Genomic DNA, 21309 nt, shown 5'->3' with positions numbered 1-21309 from the left:
GAGAGCTCACAAAACTACACGCCAACTCAAAGACTGGCTCTGGCATCAAACACAAAAGAAATGTGAACGAACACGTTTACAGTTAAAATTCCAAAGTATATACTGACAGGAGGTGGACTAAAACACTTGAACAGAATTCAAGATTTCAACCCCTGCTAAGTTCATAAGGTTATCTGTCCATGAGGCAACATCCCTTTAAAGTGAAGAAAGCATGATTGAGGAGCACAGGGGCTCCCGGCCCCTCCTTTCTAGAACACCACAATACCAGCTTATGTGGGAATAAAGGCATTTATACATCTGGCCAGTACACTATTTTTTATATATAAAAGCTGAGTATGACTCAAACAAAAAAATACGCATACGAGATGTAAAAAAGATGCCTTAAAATACTTTCAATCACGACAACCAAAAATAATAGCATAGCCCATGCAAAAGGGAAAAAAAAAAAAACAATGGAAAGAATGACAGATGGACAAGAGGAAGTCTGGCGGAACGTTCAGCTTTTTAAGGGATGTCACAATATTATTTTCCATATGTCGCTTCAGATAATGTTAGCTTTCACATAATTTCATCTCACTATGCGTACCCTGAGTGGTCTTAAAATACTTCAGTTCACAGAACTTTAGCATTACAGTAGCCTCTTTTCAAAATAATAAAAGGATCCTGCCAGTTAATGTTCCTCCTTCTTACTTTCAATTAATAATTAGGAGTACACATGCACGACCAAGTACAATCTGTGGTGACACTTTTTTTGGACTCACTAGCTTGAGGTCTGAAGTATCTCCTTGGTACGAAGCTAAAAGTGTGAGCTCCAGGTGAGAGACAGTATCGTTTTTTCTAACAGGAAACAGGTAATGAATGCTACGTGCTTTGCTAGTTCATGTTTTGGCATCTGTTTTTTTTCCAAATCAATGCCTATGAACCCTCATTTTGTAGGGGGGAAAAAAGGAAATCCTCAAAGCAGTCCCTGGTGAATCACGGATACCGTGGTCCCAGCCAGCAGACCATAAGGGAGCACAGCAAGAGGGACGGCTTTTCTTATCAGAAGAGACTTGCTTAGGGACACCCCAGTCTGTCACCTGCCCCCATACTCTGTCTTGTTTTAGCTCAAGGACATAATCCTTGAGGTTAAAGGCCAGCTCCTGGTCTTCTGTAAACACTGTGTTTAGACCCCAGAAAGGTTTCCTTAGAATTCTTTAGATTACGAACAGTTGCTCAATCGGTCAATAGTCACCGACCCAAGGTCAGGCCATGTCATCCAATACGGAGGCAGAATAGAGCTCTGGACTCACCCTGTTGTAAAGGATATATATCGTGGATGGGGAGGTGCATGAGGTCAGGTCTCCAAGAATGGGGACACTAGAGACAGGAAGTTTGCTTTCTGAGATTTTCCTCCTTGTCATTTTGCAGGGAAAAGATACGAGGAATGGAATTAGGATATAATCATTCCTTGTTATGCAATCAATACGGTTTTGGCAGAAAGCAAAGAGACAAAGATTTCCTCTTATTTGTAGGTAACTGATGGGTTTTTCTAAACACAGAAGTCTCTTGTCAATGCTCTCTCCCTCTGATGGTCAACAGAAGTTATGGGTACTTATTAGCATGAGCTGTGCTATTGTGCATGCGTGAAAGATGATTCTGGAAACGAGGTGCCCAATGGAAGGGGGTCTTGATGGCTGGATGGGAAAGTGGCTGGGCGGGGGGGGAAGCTCAGTGCCCATTAGGGCACACAGGTCAGTGTACGGGAACACAGTCAATAAGTGGACTTCTACTTTGAGGCACGGCTAACCTTAAAAAAAAAAAAAGTTTAAGTACGGTGACATGCTTTATTAACACTGACGACAGCAGCTGTGACCTTGTTGCTGTGTCCTTGCCGTAACCTTGTGTATCTAGAAACAGTCATTACAGGGTTCTCTGTACTTGAGAAGTTACTCTTAAAGCTCTTAGAGTTTCAAAGGAAAGATGTTGTTAAAACCTTTAGCTGACTTTATTAATACAGCTTCACTGAGTTGAGGATACAAAAGTAGGAACGTCAATCTGCGCAAAAGCCGCCTACGAGGCATTCAGAAGTAACAGACCTTTTTCGGTTTTGTTTTCACCCTATCCTATCAGCAGGTACAAACTCATCTTACACAGCACAAAGACAGCTGGGCTGCCCGAGGCTCGTGCAATTACAGGCTTCTAGGGAAGGGGTCCTCGGATCTTTGGACCTTTATAATAACCACCTGAGAGACCCTCAAACAGTTGTCTGTAGAAATCCGTGGCCCTTACTTTGTCCCACCGATTTACCATCTGTTTTAGATCTGAAGGAAGCCCCACCCCTTCCTCTAGACTCATTAACCTCGTCACCTTCAACCAGGGGCTTGTGAGAATACCGACTGCGCTCCTGCCTAGGGGCAGGGCACGTCAAGGAGATGTACTTCTCGGGCCTTCCCTTCAGGATCTGTGTCCTCTGACTCTCACCACATGGCAGTACATTATGCAAGAAATCAGTCCACATCGCCAGCAGCGGGACTGGTCGCTACAGGTACGCTTTGGGAAAGAGCAGGTCTCACTTGCTTCTGAGCGGGCATGCCTTGTCCTCCTGAGAAGAATACGAAGGAAACCGTGCCCCTGTGGCCTGCCTTGACTTCAGGGCATTGCCCCAGCACCTCTGGTGGAGCTCAGCTCTGCCGGGGCCAAAAGGCTTGCTCCACTAGGTGCTGCTGGATTTGGTCAGTTGATGAAATGGTCATCTGTCCCTGTGACACAGCAGGAGTCACACTCATGCAGGTCAACAGAGATCATGCACCTGCTCACACTTCTCACCAAGGCTCTACTCCTGCTCGTCTAAGCCAGAGGCTTTCCGAAAGCCCTGAGACGACCCTGGAAATGCAATAATATTGTGACACCTCAGACAAGGTTAACAGGTAGCTTGTTACCTGGGAGAGTAAGAACGCCTGAGAGTCTTGTGGGAGGGAGCGGTGGGAATGGAGTTGGGCTGAGAAAAGGGAGGTGGGTGCTTCGATAGGCCATCGGCACTCCAACCCCACAACCGACTGCAGTGATCAGAAGAGGAGAGTCAGAGAGAGACAAAACAAGGCAACGGGGAGGGGGGACGGGAGGGGACTGAGAGACACTATATCCTAAGTGTCTTCCAGTCTCCTCTTTCCTTGACCAAGCTCTGTCAAAGTTAATTGGAGCAAAATTTATACTTCACCATACAGAGAAAATGAACAAGGTTGGTTTTAAGTCTGGCCCTCAATAAGGCCGCTTTATTCCTTCCCCTCTTGATCGTGTGTTAACATTTTTAAATCACGAGATTCCAAATGTAAGAGTGTGTGAGTGTGTGTGTGTGTGTGTGTGTGTCTGCACTGGGAAGGACATTACGAGTACTTCCATACAAATAGGCATGCATGTTCCGTTTCAGATAATGCTATCAATTGTTTACAAAGAGCTGAAGGAGGAATTTCGGGCCTTAAGTCAAATGGGACCCGAGGGACTACAGCAGGAAGACTCAGAGAACACGCTTTTCTGACCACAGAACTCTAGCAGGGGACGATGTGCTCCCTGAGCCCGGAACCCAATCGGATGGAGTTCAAGGGCTGCCACAGGCAATTTCCTTCTGAAAAAGTAACAGCACCACTAGAGGGCCAGAGCGCCAGGTCTCAAAACAACCCAATTCCCCTGCTCATATCACCTGATTCGAGAAATAACTCATCGGAGAACACAGGCATCCCTCCTCACTCTGTAAATGTCGCTCAGTGGTCGGGGCCCGCAGAGGCCCCGACGGACATTCTAACAGCTGCTGCGATTCAGGAGACCCACAGCCACTGTGAGAGGCATGAGCTGACCTGGCAGGAAATGTGACCCCAGGCCCAGGGTGGTCCCCAGGGAGCAGCACTGCCTGAGGATGGCGATCATCAGGGCCCTAAGACCCCGTCTCTGCCAAAGACAGCTGTGGTCTCATTTTGTAAGGTCAGTAAGTGTGGAGAGGAGAGGTCACCACGGCACACAAGGGCCCACAGACCTCTGAGTCCCACACTGAGTAGGGGTGGAGGTAACCAGAGGAACTCGGGTGACCATCTTGGCTGGCGCTCTGCTAACAGGTAGAGCATAAAGCAGATGTACTTCCACCGCTTATGGGAGGCTGGGTCTCCCAGTTAATCCCCACTTTGCTTCTATGGAAAGTCTTGATCCTCTGATGAAATGGGACTGTAAAATCCACCTAAAGTTACCCTTTATTGCTAGGGGTAACAGATGATCTGTTTAGTGTCATTCTACTCTACAACACGTTTGCCAACAATGTACAGCAGATGGGGGCGAGGACTGCCATCTACTTTCTGATCTCAAAGGGAACGGACATCATGTGATTTCTGAAGCCCCCTGCAACTCTTGTTTTTCATTTAACACAAATCACACTGGGTAAAATGAGCTAAAAAATATGTATGTGTTGAATGATGAAAAACTCCAGGTTACAAATCTCCTCTCTAAATACCCAGTAGTATTTGTTTACTGCTGGGAATAAGGAGTAATTCTTCCCTCACACACACACAAAAAGTGATTTAATGGAATGTTTCACAAAGGTTTAACATGCTAGCTATGATTTTCTCTAAGACTACTGGGGTGATAAAAACAACTTCCTCACTAGGGTTTTTTTGTTTGTTTTGCTTTTTTTTATTATGTTATGTTAATCACCATACATTACATTAGTTTTTGATGTAGTGTTCCATGATTCATTGTTTGTAGGGTTTTTTGTTTTTTTTTTTTAAGTATCAAATTAGATTTGCTCATCATTTTAGAATATTTCCTTATTAACACACCACGATCTTAGTGCAGAATTTTTGGACTAAAAAAATACTAGTTCGTTTTGATACAAAAAAATTAGATTGAAAACAAACAACTGGTAACTTTTCCTCTTAAGAATAAAAAATTAACATCATATGTTTAAGATGATTCGAAAGAATGGCAGCTCACAGAAAGTAAATGCTTCAAGAGCACTGCACAAAAAAAACCGTTGAGATTATATGTGGTAGAACTTGTCTATCGTTTCCCCAGGAATGGGTAACCTAGTCCATTCTCCTATTTAATGCAAGAGTTCATAGCTTTTATAATCATCCTGGTGAAAGTATGTGGCCTACTTTAATATTCCCAGTGATATAATGACAGGAAGCCATTTTTCCTACTTTCTGGACAGTTTTAGTTGTGAGAAAAACCACTTCTGCTGAGTTTAATTAAGTTGTTGACTAAGGCCATCTGGCTAGGTATGCCCTGACTGAGGGCACATTCGTTTACAAAATAAAGAGGCCACACAATTAAATAATTCCCTAAAGCAGAATTTGTTGGCAAGAAAACATTTAGGTCACACTTGGCCTTCATCTTGAAAATGATATTAATACTGAAAATAAACCTCTTCATTTCTTCCACCGACCAGCAACCCTGACAGTAAAAATTAAGACCAGGCCAACTAAAAATGAATGGTGACTTGGAAAAGTAAAATTTTTAATAATCTGGGGATCCGTGAAGATTAATACCATGCCAATTCTTAGCTCGGATGGATTACACCAGTGGCCTCCACCAGTCTTTTACCTAGACTAGCAAGCACATAGAATAAAAATACTTGCGTTTTACCTTTTGCTTATTACCTAAGGAATGTGCCACCCTAATAATGAAAGAACTAAAAGATAAGAAGTATGAACTATGTATTATGGAAGAGATTTCCTAATTAATGGTGCAGAAGTACTACTTCTAGACAAAAGTAACCATTTACAGAGAATTCAAGCTTTCACAAAATCCTGCCCCTGCCCTCCACCCCGAGAAAGAGAACTCTGATTTTACTGTTAACACTGGACCCTGTAAGTCATATACTTTAGATACAGATATTAACATGAAAAAAAAATAGTTGGTTGAGCCTCAGTCACACCTGGGGAAAGTCAGACATATTTTCATTCACTTCTGATGTCAACTATCTAATTATAACAGCCTGCTAAAATCATGACAACACAGACCAAACTTGGAGACGTGACATCATTCTTCATTCTACCTAAATATAGTACCAGGGGGATTTAGGGGGATTAGAAATAAGGCAATATAAACAGTAGCATACTACAAGTATATGAAATATTTTGTTTCACCAAGAGAAAAATACAAATTTCATATGTTCTAAATATTTATATAACTTGAAGAACTAAAGAGAACTTTACTGGTAAGGATGGAAGATTTGGGGAATTTAAAAATCTAAAATAAATTTAAAGGCACTTGTATTTTTATATTTTCCTACTAAAGAGGTAACCTTTAAAGGGAAGATGGCAGTACTTGTATGTTATTATCTTGGTGTCAACATCCCTTAAGACACAGCCCCCTGATCCTTGTGGCCAGGGATCGCAAAGATCTGGACTTCTGGTAGACAAACACAGCACGTATGACCCTCACAGGTCCGGGCACTATGAAGTCTGGCTTCTAGGGCCACTACTCTATGTGAGGCCATGAGAGACACCAACACATGCCAGGGGGTCACCTGCAGAGACTTCCAAAGGCTCTGGGCAGATGGAGAAGTCTAAAGATCCCGAGCCAAAGCATTTTTCTGATTTTAAGTCACTGTCTCAGACTCTCTAAGACCAACATTTGCATGGTCCCAACAAAAGTCTGAAAATGCTGATCCAATTTTAGTTCTCAGGTTCTTAATACCTCTCCAGAGCAGCAGTCTGCTTCAAACGTGAGACTATGATGACAGCAACTATGCTTGGAACAGCTGCTTGGTGGGAAAACTACCCCAGGCTATGTGTGGACTGACTATAGAGGATTTATTTAGATGACAAATACCTTCAGGTGCTCCTAGCACTTGGAGAATAGGTGATGAATTTCTAAATGGTTTCTATGTGAAACAGTACTAAATGTAAATTTAGCTTTAAAATTTTAAGTTACTAGGGAGTGCTCAGAGCCGGAAGAATCTCTGAGAACATTCAGCACAAATTGGCCATTTCGCCATGGAAGTCAACTGCTTTGCCCAAGATTATTTAGTTAAGATTTGGGTGAGGACCCCATGGTCTCCTGATACCCATTAATTTTTTGCTATTAAGCCTGGTCTAAAAACCTAGAAATAGGTTGGACACTGGGGTGCTTTAGTTTCTTCGCTTTTGTTTAAATGGCATTACCTGGGAGATAGGCCCCCATGGGAACAGTTGGTGGGGGAGGTCAGGGGGCTGGTCCTGCTGCTGGTGTGTCGGGAGGGAGTCCGGCCAATTGTATTGCTCGGAGAGCCCTGGTGTGAAAACAGAATAAGCATCATTATTCAAGGGCTAAACATAGATTATAGTGCCCCCTTTCCCCTAGGTTTTCTTCTTTTTTAAGATTGATTTTAGAGTGAGAGGGCAAGAGCACAAGCAGGAGAGGCAGAGGGAGAGGGAAGAGAATCCCAAGCAGACTCCACGCTGAGCACACAGCCTGATGTGGGGCTCGATCTCATGACCATGAGATCACGACCTGAGCTGAAACCCAGTCAGATGCTCAACTGACTGTGCCACCCAGGCGCCCCGCCCCCCAGCTTTTTAACCCACATGTAAATAAAAGGGCAAAATCTGCACAATTGGGATGACTTTTTTTTTTTTTTTAAATCATTAAGGCCAACTTTAAGTGCACATACACCCAAAATGGGTAACTGTCACGTAGGGATTCCTGAAGCTGAATGACTGATGTCAGCTATGCTAGATTAACAGACACAAATTGAGCACTTCCATCTTTACATATGAAGAAAGTAAGTAACTCAATGAATAAATGACTAAATGACCAAGTAAAAATTTAACTGACTAAACAATCTCATGTAAGAAAAAGGCCATATTTAAATACCAAGTTCACTCATTCACTGGGAATATGGCAGGATCAGACCCGACCCCCACCCTCCAGATGCCCACAATCTACTAAAAGAGAACAAGAAAGCTGGCCATTTTATTAGAGCACGTCTAGACCGGGGATTCACAGAGGTCACGATCAGTACAGAGGTATCAATTGTGACCAAGCACTCACCACACTGGTGTTACTGGCATTCTTGAGGTGGTTATGCAGGAGTTTGGTGGCACCATCCTGGAATGTTTTTGGCAAGGCACCAAGTAACATGGTAAATTCAGGAGTGTTCAATTCAAACAGAGAGATCAGCACAATTTGTGCTGCCTGGAAAAAGAACACTTGATTAATTTATGTAATAGACAACAGCATATTTTGGTCAAAACTTTCATTAAAATTGTTTTACAAAAATGTTTTTGTATGAGTAAAATAAATAATAAAAAACAAAACAAAGAGGACACCTTTGTCATAAAAAAACATAAACAAAACACAAACAAAAAAACACAAAATTTTCTGGAGAAAATAAGATCATCAATTATAAATAGCCTGCCTTCAACCTGGAAAATACAGCCCTGTTTCATCTTCACGCCCTTGCCTTGGATTTCCATAGCATGCTTGTAATAAATGACTTTCCCTGTGTTGTCTAGCACTAGGCACAAAGCTGGTAAATCCATAAATAAAACAATCCAAGAACGTGAAAAGGCTGACGATGGTTCACTCTACTAAGTCAGAACTGGACAGGGCTCCCGGTGCATCCTGGGGAGAACAAGACTCTCCATGAGCTGCCAACGGGTTATCTGAGCAACCATTTTTCCTCAAGGCCACTCCGAGGGACTGAGAAATTCTAGAAAAAGTTTAAATACATCCGGAGAACTCCTAACTGTTATGCCTACGAAGTGAGGAGACAGTCCATGGGCAGCAAACCAGACTTCTATGGTACAAATTTAAAATGTACTCTTCTGTGTTTGGCAAATGCTCTACTTTTCTTTATTAACTGAGACAATATGTTGCAGGACTGCTGGTGATCACTCTGACAGCAAGGTGGGAAAGCAGTTAGCTGAAGCAATAGTAGCCCAATGAGACTCAGGTTTCTCCAGCAAGTTATGTGCTTTCTATGGTACTAAGTAGTAGCAGGCACTAAAAAAGCCTAAGGAATTCGTTCCAACAGTTTTGGTTTAGAAAAACTATGCCAAGAGAAAACTTCAGTAAATAATGGCATTTCTTACAAATTTCTGAGAGTCAGAAGAAAGAAAAACATATTATGAACATCTTCTGACTGAAAGGATACATTTATCTGTCCAACACACTCTAATTTTAGGATTGCAGTAATTATTCTGTATATTTTTTTCCATGATATAGGGTATTACAAAATATATTATTTGCTTAGAAAGGCTCTGGAAATAAATACCACAAAATATTTCAATGCTTTCACAATGTTAAAATTAATTCTGGATCCAGTAAAGGCAGAATTATTATTTTTGTCTGGAGAAGGGAAAAAAAAAACAAAGATAATCCAGAGACTCAAATATATTTAACCAAAAATAAAAGTTATGAAATTTAAAATATCAGTAGAATGTTTTTTTACAACATCAAAAACTACTTTTTAAACATATCAAAAGCATTATTAAGCACCGCATTGGGCAAAAGTATCTTCCTTTTTTCCCTTGACCTCCAAATACAGTCATTAGTAGCTTTTCCATCCAAATTAAATCCCAAGGGGCCTGTGTGCTTTCATGACAGAGGCAAAACACACTGTTACTGATTGTGTTAAAATTTACATTTCATTATTGAAACATTCTTATTAAGTAGTTATCTGAAGGAATCTATTTCACCACCAATGTAATATATATTAACAATGATCTGTATATTTGTATAGGAGCAAATTCCAAAACTCATGCAAGGTAACCTGTGCATTTAAAAAACCGTTTTACTAGATGTTAGGGAAAAAAATGCATGCAGAAAAAACTGCACTTCAAAGAGACAGAAAAAAACAGACTTGATTTAGCAGGGAGAAAAAATGTCGCCAATTTAGTAAGAAAGCTTAGGGACTTATTTTTTAATGACTGACAATGATATCTGAAAATTATAAAATGTAACAGTATATTTTTGAATACCATATTTTTATGTGAAATGTGCCACTGTCTTTACTTTAAAAACCGCGTTTCTTCCCAGAATGACAGGATATCCAACACCACAAAGTAATTTGAGGTTTTTCATAAAGCAAATTCTAAAATTAGCGGGATCTTTTAGGAACAAGAGGGCTGCCCAGAAACTGCTAATTCATGGCTACATGCTGTTAACAACTCTTAGTCATGTGGGAAAAGAAGGTGCAGCCGACTTTAACTTCTGGCCCACTAAAGAAACTTCTCTTTCAATAACCCTAACGTTGAATTTGATAAATCAAACAGAAAAACGGGGTATTTTGAAAATACAGCTAGTTGGAAAGATGGTACATTTGCGGTGACTTATATATATAAATGAGTGTAATTTATTTTTACATTTTCCAAAATACAAAATGTAAATGATTCTATACAGTCTTCAGAAGTCACCCTTAGGTTTAAAGCTGTTTTCAAAGTAAAACCCTTTCTAATGATGTCCAAGCTCCAGAAATGGATAGAAAGTATGACTTAAATATGTTCTTTTAAAAATACTTTACGTCACAGTTTTAAAAGGAATGAGACTGCTATGGTCCTAAAATATTTTATCTACAACCCTCTGTCATAGTGAGAAGTCAGAATACTAGAATCCAAGCAAGGAAGAAAACTGGGTTATATTTATCATTACCATCAATACACTCTCTTTAAAGTAATAATTCCAAATATGGGGATTGAGTTGGAGAGAGTCGTTTAAAAAAGCCTGCAGCATAGCTCATGTCCAATAATGAATCAAAGAGTAGAGTATGCCCGTTTTTGTCCCATCATTGAACTCTTGCTTTCCACAAGAGGTGGGGCCGATAAGCGGCCAGACAAAACACTCAAGGTTGCTGCTGACTTTTTCTAATGGACAACTCTAGGGTTACTGATTTCCAAGATCAAATGGCAACTTACAAGGAAATGATCCCCACTCACACCCCTACAGGAGAATTTGGGAGGTGAGGGCAAAAGGTCTTTTGAATCTTACTGTCACTGTGTGGAAAGCACTCCCAAGGCTATCAACTGCCTTTAAAGCAGGAAAGAATTTTTTGAGACAGGAGATCAATAAAGCTTTGACAAATGCTTCAGCACTGGTATTAATTGGGGAAAACTTAAACTCGGGGAGGGAAAGAAGTTTTCTCATTTATTAAACGATTACTGCTCCCTCCGGATTGTCATTAAAAATTGCTTTAGAAAATCACCAAAGAAAGGGTATCTCAACACCTTCAGACATTTCTCATTTAGTATCTCTGCTTCACCATTCTGCTAAAGTAAGGTAGAGGTCTACACTCAACATAGCTATTTCTTTGGGCAGGGAGTTAACCATAAAACATGTTAAAACACAAGCATTTACACACACACACACTATCACGTAGTATTATATGAATTTTAGGTTTCTTCAAAATCTTTTCAGTGTCTCGACAAGGGTAATCAGTATTAATCATCTAAAAGGCAAACAGTGAAGTGTCTTTTTTCAAATTAGTACATAGTTTAAAATCTACCTGTTTACAATTTTCTTCCAAGTTTCCTTCTCCAGGCCCAGAGCAGGTGGAAGCTGACCTAGTGGGGAAATCCTCACCTACTCGACTACGCTGAAGCGGGGACTGACAAACAGGAAAGGCGGTAGGATTTAATGAGAGAAGAAGCAAGTGCTTAAACTGGGGTTATTTGTAAGCTGTGAAAGTATTTAGTTTCTTTTACAGAATCACCTAGGTATATATAATCTAACAGGTAGGAATAGGGAGAATAACAGCAGTAATGAGCGGTTTCAAACCTCTATCATTTGCTAGGTGCGTAATAACCATAATCCTTGCCAGGAGTCATAGCACTCTTGCCTTATGCAATGAAAGGGTAAAAAGGAGACCAAAAAGGTCAACTCGTTTCTTGAAAGTGCCCGTCACAGTTCAGTTGAGCAAACCCTGAGCTTTGCGGCTAGGCCACACTGCCTACCAGTAATCAGACTTGAACATTTTTCAGTTGGACGGGCATGTGGGTGGCACAGCTGGTTAAGCGTCCGACTCCTGATTTTGGCTCAGGTCATGATCTCAGGGTCATAAGATACTCCCTCTCCCTCTCCCTCTCCTCTCTCTCTCCCTCACTCCCTCTCTCTAAAAAAGAAAAAAAAAATTTTTTTCAGTTAGAAATTTCACCTTCTGAAGGTTTCTGTCATCTTCCTGCTCCAGACAATAGCATCTTTGTACTTTCTAGGCTTCTTTGCCATGCTTTCAGTTATCGCATCTCTCAAAACATGTGGGGGCTAAATCTGCTATCACATTTGACAATGTAGGTGCTAAATGTCAGAGGATCATATATGATAACCAAACCCACAAGGATTCTGAATCCTGAAATATAAACATACCATTAAAAATTCTACTGCATTACCACATTCCCTTTGGTTGATGGGGGAAAAAAAAATCTTCCTAATGCTGGAAAAAATTGGGTTCTCCATTTGCTCCACAAATAGCAACAGCACAACCAAAACAACCAAGAGCAGGGGCTGCAACGTAAATGAAGTAATATTTAGCTATTTTTTCTCTACTAGTCCTCCCAATGAAGCCTGAGACAGGGATTATCATTCCCATTTTTGGGGAACAAACAAGAATTAAGAGATTACGGTGCCAGCTTACACCAACGAGTGGCAGAGGCAAAAGTCAAAAGAAGGTCAAACTCCAGAATCTACTTCCTACTGTCAACACATTATGTTATCTTTTTTTTTTTTTTTTTTAAGATTTACTTATTTAATTGAGAGAGGGAGAGAACCTCAAGCAGACTCCGCACTCAGCTCTGAGCCCAATGTGGGGCTCAATCTCATGACCCTGAGATCACGACCTGAACAAATATCAAGAGTTGGACGCTTAACCGACTGAGCCACCCAGGCGCCCCCCATTAGAGTATCTTAACATCAACACAGCACCTTCAGAAAGGTATAGTATGGCCAACACAACTAGTCAGGGCTCCCATACCTAAAACAAGAACAAGGTTACTTTGAGAATAAAGCTGGCCAGTGAAGGTCTGGGGAGGGGGGGGCTTTTCCTGCTAGCCCCCATCAGGTTGGGCCTAAGCACACTCCACTGCTGACTGGCTTGCGTTCCGGTTCTGGCTGTGCCTCTTCCCTCCTCTTCAAAACATCTTAAATATTTAAACACCCCTCTCTCTCCAACATCAAACACCCCAAAATGCTGAGATGAAAAGGGAAACAAAGTAAATTATTAAAAATGTTAACAACAAATCAAGAGTTCTATCAGCTTAAAGTACTTTCCCAAATAGGATTGTGTAGAATGAATTATACTGTCTGCAAACTCCCCAACTACTGTTGGCAGAAAATTAATACTCTTAGAGGTGTAGATTAAGGTTTTTCAGCAAACCTTGGACGTCTGGGGAAATTTTTTCCCCAAACATTCTCCTGCTGGCTTTGAAAAAGCAAACTGCCATGTTGTGGAGAGGGCCATGTGGCAGACAGGGGGTGGCAGGTAACCTCTGTGAGCTGAGAACACCGTGCTGGCAGTCAGCAAGAAAACAGGCACCTTGGCCCCACTCCTGTAAGGAATAGAATTCAGCCAAGCAGCAGTGAGCCAGAAGAGACCAAAAACCCAGACAACACCTTGATTTCCGTCTGTTAAGATCTTAAGCAGAGGACCCAGAGACCATGTGCCAGAATTCTGAATCACAGAAATTACAACATAATAAATTTGTGTAGTTTCAAGCTGCTAAGTCTGTGGTGATTTGGTATCCAACAGAAAAACTAATACAGAGGTCAAAACAGGGGGCCTCCAACACTATGGTTTTGAAAATAATGGCTTCGACGTGCTACGTAAAATTAGATCATTTCTCTTTGGGCATTTATCATTCATTGATTCATTCAAAATGTTTATTAAATGTCTACTTTGTTCCAACAGGTATTGTGCTTGGTGCTGAGTATACAGGGTGAGTGAAAACAGGGAGGTGGGGAAGGCACTGGGGAGCAGCAAGTCCAGCCCTCGTCCCCAAGATCCTGAAGATGAAGGCTGGGACCAAGAGAATTAGTGGCAACCAGGTCAACATTGACAGTCTGTATTTGTTGAGGTTCAACCCCAGGGTGAATTTCTAAAACAATGGGTCTCAACTCTGTGCATTAAAAATCAGCCAAGAGCCAGTGAGACCCAAAATGCTGTCCACACTTTTTATTAATTAAGTCAAATTACCTGGGGTAGAGCCCAGGAATTGAGGTTGATTTTGATCGCAGCCAGGACTGAGAACTACTAATTTTCTGAAGATCAGGATTGCTGTCCCAGAACCTGGGTTTGAACTCAGTCTGAAGGTGAGGTATTAAGCAGTCCTCAAGATGGGGAAGGGGAAGGGGAAGGGGAAGGGGAAGGGGAAGGGGAAGTGAGAGCAGGCAACAGAAGCGGAATACCAATGGAGCCCAGGCTTTGTGAAGCAACGCTATAGGATCCAAAATGATTGAGATTAAGTGTTGGAGATCAACAGTAAATAAACCATGTGATTTCTGGCAATAAACTTAATATCTTAACCATATTTGACTTAAGCTAGTAGTAAAATAAGTTGAGTGTACTGGAACCTAAGGCTAAGGAACTCAAGGAAAAAAGTTCCTATAACAACCTGTTTAGAAAAGTTAGGAAAATAAATTCTAGTTCAAATTTCTAATGTGCATGTCCAGAGAAAAGTGGACGTTATGATGAAAGCGAGCTGCTCCCACGCAGGCCCTAATCATGGTAAGTCTAGAGTATGTTTCAGCCCTACAGGAGGGAATATCTAAGTAACATTCAATTATAAAAGGAACACACACACACACACGTGTTGACTAAAGATAGAAAGCTGTCCTGAAGGCTTTTGTATTTATTGGCCAATCTTGTGATTTTGAAAATTACAGCAGAAGTATCTGTTTGTGACTTACATACCAACCAAATCACTGAACCACCTCCTACTGTTCCTCCCTAATCCAACACTGGCTTAATGGCTAAATTAAAGGTTGCCAGTGAAACGCTCTTTTGATAATAATTTTGAATGAGTGCTTGAATAAGATTTGCCCTTGTTACTTTCACCTTGGACAACTTAGTTTATTTTCTACACAGTGGACACAGGACTTACATGACCCATGACCCTTTCAAAGAAACCTCCCAGAGAATTCTTCTGTTGTCTTTGAACTCCACTGGAGGAGGAGCTAAGTGTTCATTTGCATTTGGAAATACACCACTCCTGCTAGCTATTGCTTGGAAGCCTCCTCTTCTTTTTTCCTGCCTGGCCCCAAGTGGTCCACATTATCAAGGCCAAAGGACTCCACTGGTCAGGCTAAATGTGGAAGGAGTGTGGCACAGAAGAAACAAAGCAAAGCTCGTGATTATACACAACAAAAATCAAGTACTTTCAGTCTGAAAGCTGAACTGAGGAAGCTGGCTTTTAAAGAGTACTTTATAAAGGCTACTCAGTTTCTATATAAAGTAAAAGAGTAATGACTGTGTGTGAAACTCAAGCACAGAAGGACATGGACAGGCAGAGAGGAAGAGAAACACAGGAACTCACACTCGTTGCGTGCTTACAAGTTGTCAGGAATTGACAAAATGTTTCACATATAGTAATTAATCTCTGTTAACGGTCCTGAGGCAGAGTACTACCTAGTAAGAGAGATGGTACTCTGTGTACTATCATATGTCCCTGTGTACTGTTATATTACTTTGTTATATGCCCCTCAATGTGTCACTCCTGAAGAAAGTAGCCAACACTTCTGCTGATGAAAAAAAAACAAAACACCTTGGTGTCCAGGTGGCTCCAAAATCTGAATTCTACCTCCCCATTCATTCAGCCCCCCATCTCAAAAAGAGTGTGTTCCAAGTGTGGTATATAATCCAAAATTGTTTGCTCTTTTTAAACTCAGGAATTCATATTCCTAGCAAACTTTCAGCCACATTTTGCTGTGAGGCACCTTATGGCTGGGCAGCCTTAGATCTTCAATTCTGTCCTCAAAGTCCATGTCACGACACTGATATATGGAAAACCAATGGCCTCACAAGACACTAAACTACTAGTGTTTTCACATTTGAAAAGAACAAAATAAATGCCTAAGGAAAGCACGAAACCATCATACATGATTTCTGATTTTCATTTTGATGTCAGAAGCCTGGGACGAGGTGGAACTGGAGAGAGAAGATAAGGGCGAGAGCAAAGTCTGGTTTTCACAGAAAAGGAGTGAGAATGGATCCCGTGTAGCTGTGTGGGGTGGTCTGCAAGTTTCCAGGTAAATTTCTTTTCCTAACACATGCCTGAGAACAGTCTGTGTTTAAAGCTGCACCTGAGCTCTCCTGGACATACCTTTCTCACGTCTGAACTCTTTGGTTCTGTCGTCCAGGTTATAATTCTAGAAACAGCAAGCCTCGTCTCACTAGAGTTTACAAAATCTGTTGGATCCATCTGCCGAGCAAGGGACTCAATGTACTTCAGGATTGCAACTTTGACCTGAAAGACCCAATAATTATAAACATTAAGCACACTTTATGAACCCTTGAATAGAATTCTGAACTGAATTCTGATCAGAGAAAAGTAAATACTCTTGAGGGGACACCTCCTTCCTCCTGGATTTATGTTTGCACAGGGAGTAGCACCCACCAGGGACAAAAGCATGAAATGACTGATAGGTTAAGTTTGGGAACAGGGCGAGTGGCATATAGCTCAATCCACTTCAGTTTTAGACTGAAGGCACACTCTGCTCCTCCCGTATGCGGCAAGACACCTGCAGGGCATGAGCCCCTGCGGGCAGGCTGCGGGATTTCCAGCGCTGCCACTAACCGTGAAGTACTTAGCTTTGTTTTTTACACATCCTTGGCCATGTCTTGCAAGGGAGCATTTTCAGCGATCAAGCTGATACTCTGCCTAACTTCTCCACTGATGCTTCAATGGGCTTGCACCGTTGGAGAAGAGGGTTATTATTTATTGGGCCTATCCTAAAACCCCAACAAAAGTTAACAATTAAAGAACAGTTGATGTATGTGACCTCATTCAAATGAACACACACCTTCCCTCAGATTCAGTCTTGTTATCATAGATAGGATTAATTTTCGTGTGTTAGAATGTTAATATTTGAAAACATTCCAATAAGATACCTTATCTCAACACATGAGAGCTTTCTAGTTTAAATACCATGAAAAACAGTAATACCCAAATGTTGCTAGGCTGTGGAACGACTGGTCCTCCCATTATATTGCTGGTAGGAATATAATATGGCGCAACCATTTCTGCAGTTTAGAATAAAGTTAAACATGTACCTACCCAATAAACCAACAACTTTTCTCCTAGCTACTCAACCAAAAGAAATGGGAACACATTCCCAAATAGTTGTACAAGGATGCTCACAGCAGATTTATTCATAACAGCCAAATATGAATCATGAATAAAAAAGTACATTTTAAGCAAATCTGACTTACAGAGGTTGAACTCTAATGACAAATAGTTACCAACCTTGAGGTTAGGAGTTTGAGTTTGATCCACAATAAATCTCATCAAAATGTTAAACTGTTGATCAAATGGAAAGGAGTCCCTAGGTTTAAGAGAAGAAAAAAAACTGCTGTTTTAAAGAAAGGCTTATTAGAAAAAGTAATGTAAAAACGTATCAGTAACGAAAATATACCATTACAGATGAGTCTTAATTTATATAAAAGCAAGCCTGACCTTAGTTGACTAAGTTTACTAATTGTACTTTTCATTTTATACAAATACTAGAGTAATACACACTATATGGAAAATTCAGAAAAAGGAAAATCTGCTTAAAGTCCCGAAACACACACTCCACTTACTTTGGGTTATGCTATTTTAAAAATTAAGACCAAGCAATAAACTAAGGAAGAGATTCCCACCTGCCTTCTAAGGGATCTGCTCATCTTCTCTCTAGCTGCCTTTCTGAATATTGCTTCATGAGAAGCACTTCCAATTCCCAAATCTGAATTTACATCCTGACTGGGCTGCTTACCGCCAACCTTGCTAAGGCTAATCACACTGTCCCCTCCCTTGGTCCCACTGGGCAACTGCTTATGGTCTCTGTTCTGTGGAGTCACCGCAGCAGAGTGCCCATGGGAGACCCAGCAAGGGAACTCCCCATCCAGCTACAACACATGCAGAAACCAGGGCCTTCGGAGCCCCTCTCCTGCTCCACTTCTGGACTGTTCCTGAGCTCATTTCTTGTAGCCGCTTCACATTTTCGACATAACTGAGTAACCCTAAGGGTTCCTGGCTAGCAAAAATCTGTGCTCTCTCCCTTCAAGTGCTGCAATCACTAGCATTAGTTTAAAAGTGCAGAATGGTGTCCATGTGGGAAAATGCAGACACACCTTCCACACTAACAGGAAAGACTGTGCAAAGCGAAGATCTATTAGAACTGGGGCTGAGTGAATGCACTGCTTTCTTCGGACTCTCTGACTCATACTGCCTATAAATTAAAGAAACGAGGTCAACAAACAACACACAAAACGCCTCTCTTCTCTTCTGCAGCAAGGGGAGAATGGAGAATCCACTTAAGTATAAACTGGTGTGTTTAATCTGGAAATGTGCCCATGGTTAGGCACAGCCAAAGGAAAGGAAACAGGAAGATCACAATTAGGCCTATCATACCTCAGGAACCCCTCACAGCCAGCATAGAGACCCCTCACCCCTGCCCCCAGGACTCACAGACTGATCCTAAATATGCTGAAACAGCTAGGCATCTCAGCTGCTGAGGAAATGGGAATGATGAATGTGTTCTAGAGACTTAGACCGAATCTACCCAGAAGAGGATTCTTTTTTTTTTTCCTATCTATCTATCTATCATCTATTTATTTATTTGATGTAGTGTTCCATGATTCATTGTTTGCATATAACACCCAGTGCTCCATTCAATATGTGCCCTCTTTAATACCCATCACCAGGCTAACCCATCCCCCCACTCCCCTCCCCTCTAGAACCCTCAGTTTGTTTCTCAGAGTCCATAGCAGAAGAGGATTCTTAAAGGGAAGAGGCATCCAGGAAAATAATAAGAGGGTTTTCCTTAATCACCAAAGTTTAGGAGTAGAATCTTAACATTCTTGCCATCCCTAAAACTCTGAATGGTTTTGCCATTCATAAATTCACCTATATTACAGAAGTGACCTTTAGGCCAAGTCTGGCTCACAAATATTTTATTTGGCTTTCAGAGTGTCATTAAAAAATTAATCTCTAACAGAGATTATACCTGGACAAAAGGTACATCAAACGTGGCTAGAAAAATTTCTAGTGTGACTTGTAAGAAGTTGGAAGTATTAAAAATACTGAGGTATTCAGGAGAATGTAAATAAATACTCAAATTTCTTTCAAAGAGAAGAGAATCAATTTGCAAGGCTTTATATCTGTTTTTGTCTTGAGCGTTCACAAAAACAATACCAGCTCACGGAGGATATGGGTATTTCATCTCATCAAATGCAGGAACATTTCAACAAATATGTTAACAAAAGAATGTGGAAATTGTATGAGAGTACTTATTCAAGCAGATGACAAAACCATGGGTAACAAAAGAGAATGGCAAAAAACCACCTATGAGAGTCTTGTAACATCAACATGGTCTAGCCCACGTGAAGAGACATTTGCCCAAAGATGACACCCAAATGGCCAACAAGTACACGAAATGCTCAACATCACTATTAGGGAAATGCAAATCAAAACCACAAGGAGGTATCAGCTCACAGCTCCTAGCTATCATCAAAAAGACAAGAGAGAACAAGTGTTGGCGAGGACGTGGAGAAAAGGGAGCCCTTCTGCACTGTGGGTGGAAATGTCAACTGGTGCAGCCACTACAGAAAACAGTACAGGTTCCTCAAAAAATTAAAAATAGAAACATCATATGATCCAGGAACTCCACTTCTGGGCATGTAACCAAAGGGGATGAAACCACTATCTCGAAGAGATACCCGACCTCATGGTCACTGTAGCATAATTTACAATAGCCAAGATATAAAACAACCTAAGTGTCTGTCAACAAAAGAATGGATTAAAAAAAAAAAAAAAACCCACAAAGGAATATTATTCAGTCATATAAAAGAAGAAAATGCTGCCATTTGTGACAACATGGATGGACCCTGAGGGCATGATGCTAAGTGAAATAAGCCAGACAGAGAAAGACAAAAAAAGCATGATCAGGCTTGTATGTGGAATCCCCGTTCCGTGCCCCCTCCCAAAACCCAAATCCATAAAAGCAGAGTAGAATGGTGATTGCCAGAGTACAGGGTGGGGAAAATGGGGAGATGCTGGTTAAGGGGTACAGGGCTTCCAGTTACAACATGAATCAGCTTTGGGGATCTAAAGTACAGAATGGTGATTCCAGTTAACAATACCGTATTATACACTTGAAAGTTGCTAAGAGAATAGATCTGAAATGTTCTTACCACCACCACAACAAAAGAATGGCAATTATGTGAGTGAGGGATGTGTTAACTAACGTTGTGGTAATCATTTAGCAATATACACATGTGTCAAATCATCACGTTATATACTTCAAACTTACACAACATTATGTGTCAGTTGTATATCAAAAGCTGGGGAAAAAATGGTCTGGCCTCTAAAATCTTACCTGGTGACATCTAGAGCCTTCTGAACTTTTGCTTGCACAGATCCAAGTAAATCTGCTCCCATTTTCTTAAGTAATTGTGTGAGAAGAACAAAAAGCCAGTCTTGCAAGTCATCCTTATGAATTATTATAAAATCCACAAGAGTCTCCAAAAACATACTGAAAACCTAGGCACAAATGAAAACCAAATATTTCACATAGGTAATTCATAATTTCCTCCAAAGTCTCTATTAAAAATGGACTGGTCATATTAGAGGAGACAAATGTATTAAAAAAATAAAGGAAAAAGGATCGGAACTTACTCTCTGTTGTGAATTCCACCGCAAACCAGGCCATGCAACAAAACAAATTCCATGTTAGTTCATAGTGAATTAATAACCATTTTCATGCAGTTTCTTAAAAGACCTGAAAAGATTACAAACTGATACTGATACTCTCCCCTCCCTCAATATGCCTTCAAAATTCAGTACCGAGAGAAATTAACTTTGCTGAAAGGTATTAGTTTAATCCTGGAGGCCTCTCTTCCTTCCATCCTTCCTTCCTCTTAAAAAAAAAAAAAAAAAAAAAAATCTCTTAACCATCGTAATTCCATACTATTACTGTCCATTATCTAGCATTCAACAAGTAATGTTACAGGATGAGGGAGGAAAAAAACCTTGTGCATTGTAGATTTCGATGTAGGCCAATTCAGATATTGTAAAGTAATACAATATAAAAAGATATTATAAAAGTCACTATAGTCTTTATAAAAAAATATGGCTTAGAATAAAAGATACAGTCCACATAATTTTCATGCTGCTG

At 40.8% G+C, this 21309-nt stretch overlaps 1 protein-coding gene across 1 annotated transcript in view; it reads right to left on the bottom strand.

Annotated features, from left to right (window-relative positions):
* The window catches only part of CLASP1 (cytoplasmic linker associated protein 1), a 262736-nt gene that overhangs the window by 39524 nt on the left and 201903 nt on the right, over positions 1 to 21309 (bottom strand). Inside the window, exons 28-34 of the mRNA XM_044913587.1 lie at positions 20811 to 20813; positions 20512 to 20675; positions 17400 to 17478; positions 16257 to 16400; positions 8002 to 8145; positions 7134 to 7240; positions 2922 to 3038 (exon numbers count right to left, since the gene is read on the bottom strand). Of these exons, the coding sequence (XP_044769522.1) occupies positions 2922 to 3038; positions 7134 to 7240; positions 8002 to 8145; positions 16257 to 16400; positions 17400 to 17478; positions 20512 to 20675; positions 20811 to 20813 (758 nt within the window). The remainder of the gene's footprint in view (positions 1 to 2921; positions 3039 to 7133; positions 7241 to 8001; positions 8146 to 16256; positions 16401 to 17399; positions 17479 to 20511; positions 20676 to 20810; positions 20814 to 21309) is intronic.

The sequence above is a fragment of the Neomonachus schauinslandi genome, chromosome 3, assembly GCF_002201575.2.
Source record: "Neomonachus schauinslandi chromosome 3, ASM220157v2, whole genome shotgun sequence".
NCBI lineage: Eukaryota > Metazoa > Chordata > Mammalia > Carnivora > Phocidae > Neomonachus > Neomonachus schauinslandi.
This window is presented reverse-complemented; position numbering and strand designations above follow the sequence as displayed.